The sequence below is a fragment of the Malaclemys terrapin genome, chromosome 13 (assembly GCF_027887155.1).
Source record: "Malaclemys terrapin pileata isolate rMalTer1 chromosome 13, rMalTer1.hap1, whole genome shotgun sequence".
Taxonomy (NCBI): Eukaryota; Metazoa; Chordata; order Testudines; family Emydidae; genus Malaclemys; species Malaclemys terrapin.
Window position 1 is genome coordinate 41120930 of NC_071517.1, and position 14238 is coordinate 41135167.

The following is a 14238-nucleotide window of genomic DNA, read 5'->3' on the forward strand; positions in this document are numbered from 1 at the left end:
AGGGATGGGGCAGTAGGGGGCTGGGGGAAAAGGGGCAGCCCAGCGCTGGGGCGGCAGAGGGTGTGGGAGGATGGTGGTGGTGGGGGAGAACCCAGGGCTGGGGCAGCAGGTGGGCACGGGAGGGGAGCCAAAAGTTTTTTTGCTTGGAGCAGGAAAAAACCTAGAGCTGGCCCTGGGCGAAGGGAGGCTAAGCAATGGTGGTTGAAGCATGAAGGGACATAGGAATCTTTAGCACATCTGACATGTAAATATCTTGCAACTCAAGCTGCAACAGTGTCATAAAATTGCCTCCTCTCACTTGCAGCATTATCGCCTGCAAATGGAAACAAACTTGTTTGTCTAAGCGATTGGCAGAAAAAGAAGTTTCTGACCATCAGAGGGGTGAAATATTGGAACGGCCTTCCGAGGGAAACGGTGGGGGCGACGGACCTGTCTGGTTTTAAGATTAAGTTGGATAAGTTTATGGAGGGAACGGTTTAATGATAAAACATAGTAGCCAAGGAAAACCAAGCAATGGTACATGAACAGCATAATGGCCAACAAGGGTCAGGCTAGAGACTCTTGCCTATATGCTCGGGGTATTACTGATCGCCATATTTGGGGTCGGGAAGGAATTTTCCTCCAGGGTATATTGGCTGAGCCTCTGGAGGTTTTTCGCCTTCCTCCGCAGCATGGGGCAGGGATCACTAGCAGGAGGGTCTCAGCCGATTGAAGTCACTAAAACACAGGATTGGGGACTTCAACAGTAGAGTCCAGGGAAGGGTCTTGCGGCCTGCAGCATGCAGGGGGTCAGACCAGATGATCATAATGGTCCCTTCTGACCTTAATGTCTATGAGTCTATGAGTCTAAGTAGCACTGAGTGGACTTCTAGGCTCTAAAGTTTGTAATTGCTTTATTTTGAGTGCACTTATATAACAAAAATAATCTACATTCTAAGTTACACTTTCCTGATAGGGAGATTGCACTACAGTACCTGTATGAGGTGAATTGAAATACACTATTTTTGCTTTTCATGTTTACATTACAAATATTTGTAATAAAAATAATATAAAGTAAGCACTGTACACTTTCTATTTTTTGTTGTGATAGAAATCAATAGAAATTAAAATGTAGGAAAACATCCAAAAACATTTAACAAATTTCAGTTGGTATTCTATTAATTTTTCTACCCACAATTATTTTTGAGTTAATCATGATTAATCAACCACACTATTATTTCTTCCATTTTCTTAACAATACAAGTTTACATTTCAAAGTTCTAGTCTCTATTACTTGGAATAGCCCCAAATACCATTTAAACACTTTTCGAACATGTCTCTAAAGGCTGAATCTGGGTCAAATATCCTGCAAGGTTCTTATCTCTTTCAGGACAGGTTGCAGGGCTGAAGGATGAAATCACCCTTTTAATAAATTATACCTACCAATATAGCTCGGTATACTTGCAATGAAATTACTGTAATGAAACCACCTTTTTTAATTAATGAAATTGTCTTTTTATAAATGAAACGGTGTTAACCACCTTTGGACAAATTATGAGTTAGTAGCTTTCTCTGTGTTCAAATTAAATGTGCCATGTTGCCTTCTCCCTCAAACAAGACTCCAGTGAATTCTCCAGTGTTTAATGAGGGGTGATCTCAGTGTGCAACTTTTGCCACAGTCCAAGTACTTATGGAGTCTTGCTTTTGGGTGGATTTTCTCATTTAAAACAAGGATTGATCGGTTTATGAAATGTTTCCCACTGTCTAAGCACTTTTGGGGGTCTCTCTCCTCTGTGGATTGCTGGCTGTTTAACAATGTTTGACCTCCGTATAAAACTCTTTCCACAGGCTAAGCAGTTATGGGGTCTCTCCCCTGGGTGGATTCACTGATGTAAAAAAAGGGCTGGCATCTATTTGAAATGTGTTTCCACAGTCTAAGTACTATGTATCTTTTGCCTGATGTTTAGAAGGGCTGATCTGTTTCTGAAACCTTTCCCAGAGTCCAAGCACTTATGGTCTTCCTCCTGTATGGATTGCTTGATGTTTAACAAGGGTTGACCTCTGTATAAAACTTCTGCCACAGTTTGAGCACTGATGGGGTCTCTCTCCTGTGTGGATTCTCCAATGTACAGCAAGGCCTGACCTCTGTATGAAACATTTTCCACAGTCTAAACACTGATGGGGTCTCTTTCCAGTGTGGATTGCTTGATGTTCAACAAGATTTGACCTCCGTATGAAACTTTTCCCACAGTCTAAGCACTTGTGGGGTCACTCTCCTGTGTGGATTCTCTGAGGTGAAACAAGGGCTGACCTCAGTAGGAAACTTTTCCCACAAATTAAGCACTTATGGGATCTTTCTCCCATGAGGATTGCCTGATGTCTAACAAGGTCTGACCTGCGTATGAAACTTTTACCACTGTCTGAGCAATAATGGGGTCTCTCTCCTGTATGGATCCTCAAATGTGTTATAAGATTTGATTTGTTTGTGAAACTTTTAACACAGTTCAAACACTCATGGGAACTCTCTCCTATGTGGATTGCCTGATGGTTAGCAAGGCCTGACTTCCACATAAAACTTTTCCCACAATCTAAGCACTTATGGGTTCTCTCTCCTGTGTGGATTGTCAAATGTGAAACAAGGGCTGACCTGCATTTAAATGTTTTTCCATAGTCTAAGCACTTATGGGGGTCTCTTTCCTGTGTGGATAGCCTAATGTCTGACAACATCTGACTTCCATATAAAACTTTTTCCACAGTCTAAGCATTTATGGAGTCTCTCTCCTATGTGGCTTATCAGTGCTACCTTCCAATTCAAGTAGTTCCTTCCCTCAAGGCATTGATAGGGTTTCTGTCTTGTGTGGCTTCTCCCATGGTTATTAAGATCTGAGCAGTTATTGAAGTTTTCCCCATGGTCCAAGCACTGAAATGATTTGTCTCCAGTATGAATTGTCTGAGGCATTACAAGCTATGGTTTCAGAACGAGTCCTTTCCCATAACCAAGACATTCATAGCATTTGCCTTCCTTGGGGGTTGTCTGCTGGGCTGTGGGATCCCTGTATCCTTCCCCACATATAATAGCTTCATCAATTTGCTCCCTTGAGTGGTTTCCCAGAAGCCTCTCTGACCTGTTCCAATTTCTCCACTCTTCTCCCTGTTCCAAGCATTGGGAAAAATTCCCTTCAGCTCTTCCCACAAAGGTCCCCTCTGGTTCCACTTCCACTGCTGGGAGAGAAATAATCCAGTCAGGAGTCATTGTGCCTGGGAGAAAGAAAGAGGAATAGCACAGAGGGAAAACCCAACATACTAAAGGTGCAAAGACAGCGCAATTGGATTCTGCCTCCTCATCCCGCCCAAAAATTCACAGAGAAGAAACATGGAAAGAAAACTCCTGCAGGTAACCGGACAGGTGGAAAGCGATGTCAGTCATATCTGCTGACTACAGCCCTTCATTCACCAGATAGTTTGTGTGTCAGTCCTCACCTGTGCAGGCACATTTCAGGATCTCTGTTTCCTCACAGGCCTAACAAGCGTGCACCCACAGCTCTTCCCTTCATTCCAGGCGGGAGATCAGTTCAGGTTTGGGAAGGGGGAATCCTGTGCAGTTAGTGAAATCAGACCACATCAGAGTGTGTGGACTATTGAGAGAGTGTCTGTCAGAAAGGACATTCCATGGGTGGAACCTGTCTCTGTGCTGTGCTGTGCTGGGGAATGTGGAATCCAAGAGGACAGGAACATAGTCACTGAGCCCCCTTGGGGGAAGCAGACATCTGGGGAGGTGGGGGGAATTGTGATGCCCTCACTAGGAGTTCCTAGGATCTGTGCTCTCTGGGGGCCCTGCTGACGCATACCCAGCTCTGGAGTTAAACCCCTGCCTATTTCTAAACTGGCGGAGCCTAGAGCCCTCCGCATGGCTGGAGCTGTTACCAAGGAGGAAGGTGAACAGGGATTCTTTGTGTGAACTAGAAACTACATACAGGACAATACAGGGCTTCTCCACCTTGCAAGCGAGGGGGGTCGGGTGGGGATGATTCAGTATATCTGGTAGGCTTTGACACCCTGGTCTCACTGGAGAATGTACGGAGATACAAGTCTCTCTCACACAGCAGCTGTGCATTACGGAGCCCATTCCTCTCCAATCTAACTGACCAGGGAAGAACCTGACCAGTATCGGACATGCAGACCCCACAGCTTTTAATAACCGAGGGGACGGGAATCCCTTACCCAGCAAGGTCACCGTCTCGTAGTTCTCCTGCATGACGTCCCTGTAGAGGGCTCTCTGAGCGGGGTCCAGCAGAGCCCCCTGCCCCTGGGTGAAATACACAGCCACCTCCTCGAAGGTCACCGGCACCTGAAACAACAGTGAGTCCTGCACTGAGTACCTGTTGCCCCAGTCATAATCCGACTAGTCCAGGGGTGGGTAAACTTTTTGGCGTGAGGGCCATATTGGGGTTTGGAAACTATATGAAGGGCCGGGTCGGGAAGGGTGTACTTCCCCCAAACAGCCTGGCCCACCCCCTCTCTGCCTCCTCCCACTTCTCACCCCCAGACTGCCCCCTCGGAACCTCTGACCCATCCAACACCGCCGGCTCCCTGTCCCCTGACCTCCCCATCCCAGGACCCCCTCCCCTAACCGCCCCTCAGGACCCCACACCCTATCCAATTACCCCTGTCCTCTGACTGCCCTGACCCCTATCGACACCCCCACCCCCTGTCAGGCTCCCCTGAGACTCCCATGCCTATTGAACCACCCCTGTCTCCCTGTCCCCTGACTGCCCCCTGGAAACCCTGCCCGTTATCCAACCCACACACACACCCGCCCGCTTACCATGCTGCTCAGAGCACCAGGACTAGTAGCTGTGCCATCTGGCTGGACCACTAGCGGCATGGTGAACTGAGGTCGTGGGGAAGGTGGGACAGCAGGGAAGGGACCGGAGGCTATCCTCCCTGCCCGGGAGCTCAAGGGCCGGGCAGGACAGTCCCACAGGCCGTAGTTTGCCCACCTCTGCACTAGTCACAGGGAAAAATAAATAAAACAGTGAAGCTCTGGGAGAGCCAGAAAACCAGAATTCCCCCCACACCCTGCCCAGAGCTGCCAGGAGGCTTCAGGGGGTGGGGAGAAGATGAGAGCTCCTAGTCCCCCCCAGCACACGGAGCAGGGCAGGGTCTTCTCGTTTCCCACACGCCTGCCAGCAACAGGCTGATACGGGAAGCAGAGCTCTGAGCCAGGGACAGGGACAGGAATCCCAACAGCTTCCCTTCGTATTTCACAGCAGCCTCTGGCCAGTGGGGTGTTTCCTGGGTCAGAAATGGAGGAATGTTCCCTTCCCGCTATCTCTCTCCCCCCTCCCCCCGCCAATGGGCCTTTCCACAAAATCAGGCCCAGGTTGATCATTTTCCAGCAGGTTTATCACACCCTGTCCCCTCCCTGCCTCACACTGTATGTTTCCTGCCCCTCCCCCTATACAGGAAATCCTCCTCCACCCCCCTCAGCTCCCCGCAAATCCCCTAACTGAGCTGGCTCCATTACAGCCATTTCCCTTCCCTGCCTCCTGGAAGATGGGACCATCTGGAACAAAACATGGACGTGATTCTTTAGCCTGTCAGGGCGAGAGGGGCAATGGGGGAGGTTACAGAAGGGGCTTGAGTCCATGCCCCCCCCTCCCTGCAGACAGATGCTCTGGACTCTGCCATGCTGGGAAAACCCTCAGTCACTTTATCACAGCACGGACCCGGCACCTCCCCGCAGCACTGAACGCCCTGCAATATCAGTAGATCCCTAAAAGGCATCCTTTGAACAGACTCATTTCCCTGCCCAGCTCCAGCCCTTCCCCAGGTCTCTCCATCACCTGGAGACTCAGGCTGAGGGGCTGGTATGGTTAGAGTGGTTCCAGCCACTGGAGAAAGTGCTCCTGGGCTGGTCTCAGAGGGGTGTGATGAAGTGGGAATGGTCTTAATGTTTTCTCTGAATACTGTGTGTGCCTCAGTTTCCCCATGTGTTACTCAGGTATCAAGCTGGTGGGGTACAGGTGTGTGATCATTCCAGAGACCTTTAGAGGGCAGGTGTGACTGCAGAGTGACTGTCTGGGCATAGAGAATGGCCAAAATTTTGTATCCTGGCAAGCTATGGCCTGACCCCGTCCTCTGCAAGGAACTAGCCAAAGGTGTGGGAGAACAAAGAGATAGGGGGAGGCCAGGTGACCTGTTTTCCTGGGAAGGAGAGAAAGCACGGAGGAGGGGAAGCTGGGCGTCACTGAGGAGGGGGGGCTGGAAGCAGGTCAGTCTCTTGTTTTGGGACTCAGCGGGGAGAGCCCAGGGCCGGATACAGTCTCTGGATTCTCCCCAAGATAGACTTTGCTGAATGGTCCTGATTTCTGTGCTAACAGCATCTGTTCTATGCTGTGTTCCCAGCCTGCCTCCCCCAGCCCTAGGTTCACCCCCCGCCGGCTGTTCCCCGTTCTTCTCCCCGGCCCCTAGTCCCAGGCAGAGGCGTTGAAACAATCTGTACGGTGGGAGGAGGGGGAGAGGAAATGCGAGCCATTGAGAAACCCCTTTAAGCCAGTGGGTGCGGCAGGGCCCCACCAGCCTAGATCCAGCACCTCTGCCACCACCATGATTGTGCCCCTGGGCCCCTCTCCTTCCCCGGCCCCCACCTGAGGTCCCCCACCCTGCATTCAGTTTGGCCCCAGCCCACCTTCTGCCCCTCCCTATTTGCCCCCCTCAGATCTTCCTGAGCTGCAGCCTCCGTCCATAACAGTGCGGCCAGGGGCAGGGAAACAAAGCAGCAGATGGAGGGGGGAGACGATGGTGGTAACGTGATCCTGCCCCCGCCCCGCACACACCGGGAGCTGGCGGCAGCTTTCCCGGGCCCAGGGCGGGAATCGCAGCCAGCTCCACTGGGAGCAGCCTGGGACCAAACCTCCCCCTGCAGCCCGAGGGTGACGGGGGGGCGGATCTCTCTCTGCCCTGGGAGAGGCTCCTGGAGCAGCGGGAAGGGCCCTGCTGGAGATTCCCCTCTCCCGGCTGCAGCCCGGGCTCCGGGCTCCCAGCACCAGCCGCCGGGGCTCGGGGATCTCGCCAGGAGCCTGGAGCCAGAGTCCCCGCAGCGGCTGCGAGTCACTTCGTGCTGCCGGGCCTGAGCCCAGCGATCGCTCCCCCCAGAGCCGCCTCCCAGCTGCTCCTGGGTCCTAGCGATCAACCCAGCGCGCTGCAGCATCTCTGTGTCCGGCTCCTGTTCCACTCACAGGCTCTATGGTCAGAAGGGCCCATCATGAGCATCTAGCCCAGGGATTCTCACTGCCACATTTTTGGTGGCCTCAGAGTGAGGCCAGCGACACTTGCTGGTGGCCGCTGTGGAAACAGGGTTAAAGGATTTAAATACAGGCCGCTCAGTTGTAAGAAACAGAGCTACTGTCATGCTAAGTCTTAGCCTAATATTGCGAGACCTGTAGAATAAGGGCTCACGTGGGGCCGTCTGTCCCTTTGGGCTCATGCCATGTGAACTTTTGCTTATGCAACAAGATCAGATGCAGAACGGTGTTGGGGAATTGGTTGCCCCATGTAAGGTCAGTGATATGCATACGCGGGGCTGGGAAATGTGTTGTTGCCCCAGGGTAAGCCAATGTGTGGCTTAGGTCAGCCCTACCGAGTTGAGGGGTTGTGGTAACGCCCTCAGAGAAGAACACAAGTGTGTTCAGTCCGGACAGAGGGGTTGTGGTGACGCCCTCAGGTTTAAAAAAAAAGAGCGAGAGAGAGAAAGAAAGAAAAAAATGACGCATTGGGGTATGAAGGAATAGAGGCCTGTGTGTGTGCGCCAACCAGTGTGAATGAGAGTCATCGAAAGACGCTCAGAGCTCCCTTCGAAGCCAAAAGCTTGTGACGGGGGATAGCTCTAACTAATGCAAGCTCGGTGGCTGCATCTTAGTGGATCAGTAAAAGATTCTGACTAAGGTGGCTCTATCTGCCTAGGTCTAGGATTGTGTGACCTCATCTTCCCTCCTCCTCTCCTCCCCGCATGAATCACTGACTGATCTGATCACCTCACTGGAGTCAATTAGAGTATGCGGCATCTCTCTCTGAGACTAGCCGACGCTCTTTGCTGAAGGGAGGTGTAGGAGGGTCGTGGACATCCTTGATAATCTTTCCTGTGTGAGTGCCCGAGGAGCGGTGTGGTGATTTAGCTTTATGAGCCGTTGCACTCAGCGGGCAGGATAGAGACGTGTCTTAGTTTATGAGCTGTTGCAGCGGACAAGGCACCCCCACACGCTTAGAGAATGGGTGGAAATCAGTCCAAGGACTTGTAAGTACTTAGAGAATTGGAATTTTTACATGCGTGATGATCCATCTGCCATTCCCACTAGAAGGTACCTTCGATTCAAATGGGATCTTACATCTTAGAGGTACTCTCTAAGACACAAAGTGTAGGATTTAAAAAGCATCCGGATGACTCCCTACCCAAATTATTTTTTGTTAACCCCTCGGCTTCTTTATATCCCCAATTAGTTAAGGCTGAAAGCAAGGAGGGATAGGAAAGGGTTAATTTGAAAAGGCAGCTTGGTCTAGAGATAAGGCGGAAAGCCGCTTTGTGTTCAAGGGCAAGAATCGATACAGTCCATGCCAAGCGCTGAAAACAACAAAGTTTAGAGGCTGCAGAAATGGAAAACACAAACAAAACAGCGAAAGGAGGATCTGAGCTTCCTGTCCCTGGAGCCGATGTGGTTTGGGAACGATGAAGAAGCCACAGTCTACTGGCCTGGACTGGAATACCGAGTAAAGGGTCTCTGAAAGAGACACTCCAGGAGACCCCAGGGTGTAAAAGAACAACCCTCCCAAGACCAAAAGCAAGTTGGAGTTTTTGTAGTGTACCTCTAGACAACCTGTGGATAAACCCCTGCCCATCTCCAGGGCCGGCTCCAGGCACCAGCCTGGCAAGCAGGTGCTTGGGGCGGCCACTCCGGAGGGGAGCAGCATGTCCAGCTATTCAGCAGCAATTTGGTGGACGGTCCCTCACTCCCGCTCGGAGCGAAGGACATCCTGCCGAATTGCGGCCGCAGATCGCGATCGCGGCTTTTTTTTTTTTTTTTTTTGCTTGGGGCGGCCAAAACCCTGGAGCCGGCCCTGCCCATCTCTCTCTCTCTCTGTCTCTCCTACCCGGGCCTGGCCAGCCCGGGCAGCACGTTTGTGAGTATAAAAAGAGGGAAAAAGGGGGGTTGCAGGTGGATCTACCCCCAGTCGAAGCAGGACTGACCCTGGTGAAGAAACAAAAAATTATACACTGGCAGGAAGAAACTTGTGGGATCCATGCTTGGGAATGTGGTATTGATTGGATTTGGGGGTTTATTCCACAGGCTGCGCCCTGTGTTTTTGGATAAGTCCTTAAGCATGTATTGCCCTACCTAACTGGATTTTAAATGACAAATAGCAAAGGCACCTTGTTGCCACTATGCCTGCCATCTCCCCCATTACACTATTACCCCTGTAACACATCCAAATACAGACAATGCCATATATCTGATAAAACCCAATGGCCAAGGCCTTCACACTTTAGTGATTTATTTAAATATTGTCTGAAAAAGTTTATTTTTAAGGTTCAGGATATCCCATATAAGCGAACAATTGAGTGGAAAAAGACTGGCCAAAGGAGATAAAAGTATATGACATCACTACAAATGAGCTTCAAGAATTTGAAATTAAGGTTTTATAATGGGGTTGATATAATGGCCATTCGAGGGGTCTGTAGTATATCAGGGGGAAGGGGTCCTTGTTGTTTTGGTTACCCAATTAGTAAATAATCAGACTCATACTCAGAGAGTGTGTTCTGCCACTGGAAATTTTACCTGTACTGAAATGATCTCAGTAAGTAACTAATCATTTAACCTGTGCCATATTACAATATACATACATGCTAAGTCTTAGCCTAATATTGCGAGACCTGTGGCAGCAGGGCTCACGTCAGAAGTGAGTAAGAAACAGTAGAGTCAGCGTGAGCCAGCCTTGAGATAGCGATGTTTTGAGAACAGAAGTGAGAAAATACAGGAATGGGCAGGAGATAACATAAACAAACTGCAGATGTTTTTAATTAATGCATGCCATTAAAATGTATAAATGCTTGTGTGATATTGCTTGTACTTTGAAGAAACTGAGGCAGAGATGCTCTCTGTCAGCTGTCTTCTTCCCTTGCAATTGCATGTCCTGAATAAAGCTGTCTCTGATTTTGTTGCTTCCAACCTGAGTGGAGTTCGCTTCTTCCACACCACTCTGACACTTTTTTTCCCAAAATACTTAATGAACTTTAGGGGAAACCAGTAAACATGCACTGAGATAAGCAGGGAAATGGTCCCATTATTGTGGTGAAATTTCTTGACTTAAACACCACCTGGGTGGAATCGAATAGCAGAAGGATCTGAGTCCTCGCTTCACCCAGAGCCTCCCTCACCTTGAGGGCTCCCCTTCCACTCTCCTGTGTGGAAAAGTCCTTATAACCCTGACAAGGCTGGGCCCAGGCTTCCTGAGGGGCTCTCCCCCCAACCTGATAGTGACCACTCACCACACGGGCTAGAGAGTCCTCACTCTGGGGCGCTTTCTCTGCTCTGGACGCGTCCCTGACCATTGTCTATAGTTCAGAACAAATGCAATTTATTAAACAGCAGCTAATCAAAGAAATCAGGAAACAATGGGAAAGGTGAAAGGAAAGGAAGCACAAACAGCGTCTGTGGGATGCCAGGGCAGTTCACAGTCTGTCCCTCCCACGTCCCAGGCCTCCTGCCCAGGCCCTGGCTGTGCTGCAGGGATTCTGTGGGTCAGACACATGCTCTCGTGGTGGCCACAGGCCCTCAGTCTCTAGGTGACAGGACCTTTCTTCCCAGTGTCCCCAAAAAGGTGCAAATCCAGAGGACAAATAAAAAGCCTCCGAACTTGGTAATCTCTGTAAGACGATGGGGGCGGGGGGGGGGGCAGAGAGTGGAAGACTCGTGATCTTTGAGCTCTTCTGGCTCCTGATCTAGTTCTGTCCCTGCCCTCTCCTAGGGTTTCACGGGATGCAGGCCATGGACTGGGGCACCCTCGGGGGTCGGGAGAAATGCTAGTATCATGGGGATGACTTCATCAGCTGCCACATCCGGCCTCAGGCCCCTTACCCCATGTCTGCGTCCTGACTTGCAGCCTACCAGAGCCATGGCCCTTCTCCCGGCCCCACCTCAAGGGGGGAAGGGGGCACAGACAGGGATAAGGGGGGGCACCGTGCCCCTACTCTAAAAGCATTCCAGTGGGCCCAGAGCAATTCCAGCCTCTCCCACTGTGCTTTCCTGGGCTAAACCAGTCAGGGCTGAGGTGTTTCTGAAACCTTTCTTACGGTCCAAGCACTTACGGAGTCTCCCTCTTTTGTGGATTGCCTGATAATTAAGAAGCCTTGACCACGGTAAGAAACATTCTCCATAGTCGAAGCACTTATCAGGTCTCCTGTGTGGATTCTCTGATGTAAAACATGGGATGAGCGCCATATAAAACTTTCCCCACAGACTAAGCACGTATGAGATCTCTCTTCTTTCTGGATTAGCTGATGGTTTGACCTATATAGGAAACTTTTTCCAGTCTGAGCACTGATGGGGTCTCATTCCTGTGTGGATCCTCTGAGTGTTATAAGATTTGATCTTTGTGTGAAACTGATCTGTTTCTGAAACCTTTCCCAGAGTCTTATGGCCTTATGGTCTCCCTCTTGTATGGATTGCTTGATGTTTAACAAGGTCAGACCTCGGTATGAAACTTTTCCCAGTCTAAGCACTTATGGGGTCTCTCTCCTGTGTGGATTGCCTGATGTTTAAGAAGGGTTGGCCTCTCTTTTTCCACAGTCTAAGCCAGGGATGGGCAAACTTTTTGGCCTAAGGGCCACATCGGGGTTGCAAAAATGTATGGAGGGCAGGGTAGGTAAGTCTGTGCCTCCCCAAACAGCCTGGACCCCGCCCCCTATCCTGCCCCCTCCCACGTCCCGCCCCCTGACTGCCCCTCAGAACTACTGACCCATCCAACCCCCTCTGCTCCTTGTCCCCTCATTAACCCTCCCAGGACCCCTCCCCTTATCCAACCTGTCCTACTCCCTGACTGCCCCCATCCCTATCCACACCCCCACCCTGACAGGCCCCCTGGGACTCCCATGCCTATCCAACATCTCCCTCTGTTCCCCATCCCCAAACCGCCACCCCATCCAACCGCCCCCTGCTCCCTGACTGCCCCCTGGGACCCCCACCCCCTTACCATGCCATCACCAGCCACGCCACCATGCTGCCTGGCAGAAGCAGTAGGCCAGAGCGCTGGCGGCACGGTGTGCTGAGGCTGCGGGGGAGGAGGGACAGCATAAGAACGGCCGTACTGGGTCAGACCAAAGGTCCATCTAGCCCAGTATCCTGTCTACCAAGAGTGGCCAATGCCAGGTGCCCCAGAGGGAGTGAACCGAACAGGCAATGATCAAGTGATCTCTCTCCTGCCATCCATCTCCACCCTCTGGCAAACAGAGTCTAGGGACACCATTCCTTACCCATCCTGGCTAACAGCCGATAATGGACTTAACCTCCATGAATTTATCCAGTTCTCTTTTAATCCTAGCCTTCACTACCTCCTCAGGTAAGGAGTTCCACAAGTTGACCGTGCGCTGCATGAAGAAGAACTTCCTTTTATTTGTTTTAAACCTGCTGCCTATTAATTTCATTTGGTGACCCCAGTTCTTGTATTATGGGAATAAGTAAATAACTTTTCCTTATCTACTTTCTCCGCATCACTCATGATTTTATATAGGGGCAGGGGAGGGGCCGGGGGCTAGCCTCCTCAGCTGGAAGCTCAGGAGCTGGGCAGGACTGTCCCACGGGCCAGATCTGGACTGTGGGCCATAGTTTGCCCACTTCTGATCTAAGCATTTATCGGGTCTCTCTCCTGTGTGGATTGCCTGATGTTTTACAAGGGATGACCTCCGTATAAAACTTTTCCCACAGTCCAAACACTTATGGGGTCTCTCTCCTGTGTGGACTGCCTGATGTCTGACAAGGACTGACCTCTGTATGAAACTTTTTCCACAGTCTAAGCACTTGTGGAGTCTCTCACCTCTGTGGATTGCCTGATGTGCCATAAGATATGATCTATGTGTGAAACTTTTCCCACAGTCCAAACATTTATGGGATTTCTCTCCTGTGTGGATTTTCTGATGTTTAGCAAGACCTGACCTCCGTATGAAACTTTTTTCACAGTCCAAGCACTTATGAGGTCTCTCTCTGGTGTGGATTGCCTGATGGCTGAGAAGGCCTGACCTTCGTATGAAACTTTTTCCACAGTCTAAGCACTTATGAGATCTCTCTTTGGTGTGGATTGCCTGATGAACGACAAGGCCTGACTTCCGGATGAAACTTTTTCCACAGTCTAAGCACTTATGAGGTCTCTCTCCAGTGTGGATTGCCTGATGATCAAGTAGGGTTGACCTCCGTATGAAACTTTTCCCACAGTCTAAGCACTTGTGGGGTCTCTCTCCAGTGTGGACTGCCTGATGTCTGACAAGGTCTGACCTCTGTATAAAACTTTTTCCACAGCCTAAGCACTTGTGGAGTCCCTCACCTGTGTGGATTGCCTGATGTGCCATAAGATATGATCTGTGTGTGAAACTTTTCCCACAGTCCAAACATTTATGGGATTTCTCTCCTGTGTGGATTTTCTGATGTTTAGCAAGGCCTGACCTCCGTATGAAACTTTTTTCACAGTCCAAGCACTTATGAGGTCTCTCTCTGGTGTGGATTGCCTGATGTCTGACAAGGCCAGACCTTCGTATGAAACTTTTCCCACAGTCTAAGCACTTGTGGGGTCTCTCTCCAGTGTGGACTGCCTGATGTCTGACAAGGTCTGACCTCTGTATAAAACTTTTTCCACAGCCTAAGCACTTGTGGAGTCCCTCACCTGTGTGGATTGCCTGATGTGCCATAAGATATGATCTGTGTGTGAAACTTTTCCCACAGTCCAAACATTTATGGGATTTCTCTCCTGTGTGGATTTTCTGATGTTTAGCAAGGCCTGACCTCCGTATGAAACTTTTTTCACAGTCCAAGCACTTATGAGGTCTCTCTCTGGTGTGGATTGCCTGATGTCTGACAAGGCCTGACCTTCGTATGAAACTTTTTCCACAGTCTAAGCACTTGTGGGGTCTCTCACCAGTATGGATTGCCTGATGGCTGAGAAGGCCTGACCTTCGTATGAAACTTTTTCCACAGTCTAAGCACTTATGAGATCTCT

General features: G+C 50.3%; 1 protein-coding gene across 1 annotated transcript; it reads right to left on the minus strand.

Annotated features, from left to right (window-relative positions):
- Positions 1-1827: 1827 nt before the first annotated feature.
- On the minus strand, positions 1828-11914 carry LOC128847533 (zinc finger protein 189-like). Its single transcript, XM_054047027.1, has 4 exons — positions 10523-11914; positions 4805-4986; positions 4201-4327; positions 1828-3237 (listed from the first exon to the last, which is right to left on the minus strand). Exons 2-4 carry the CDS (start codon positions 4862-4864, stop codon positions 2945-2947), a joined length of 480 nt encoding a protein of 159 aa, XP_053903002.1. The 5' UTR covers positions 4865-4986; positions 10523-11914; the 3' UTR covers positions 1828-2944.
- Positions 11915-14238: the final 2324 nt, after the last annotated feature.

Bases quoted from the DNA above. Each gene is read 5' to 3' on its own strand.
- LOC128847533 (XM_054047027.1), bottom strand. From the start codon at position 4,864: ATGCCGCTAGTGGTCCAGCCAGATGGCACAGCTACTAGTCCTGGTGCT. The intron at 4,328-4,804 runs GTAAGCGGGCGG...CTGTTGTTTCAG, and splicing joins CTGGTGCTCTGAGCAGCATG to GTGCCGGTGACCTTCGAGGA. The intron at 3,238-4,200 runs GTAAGGGATTCC...TCTTTCTCCCAG, and splicing joins CGAGACGGTGACCTTGCTGG to GCACAATGACTCCTGACTGG.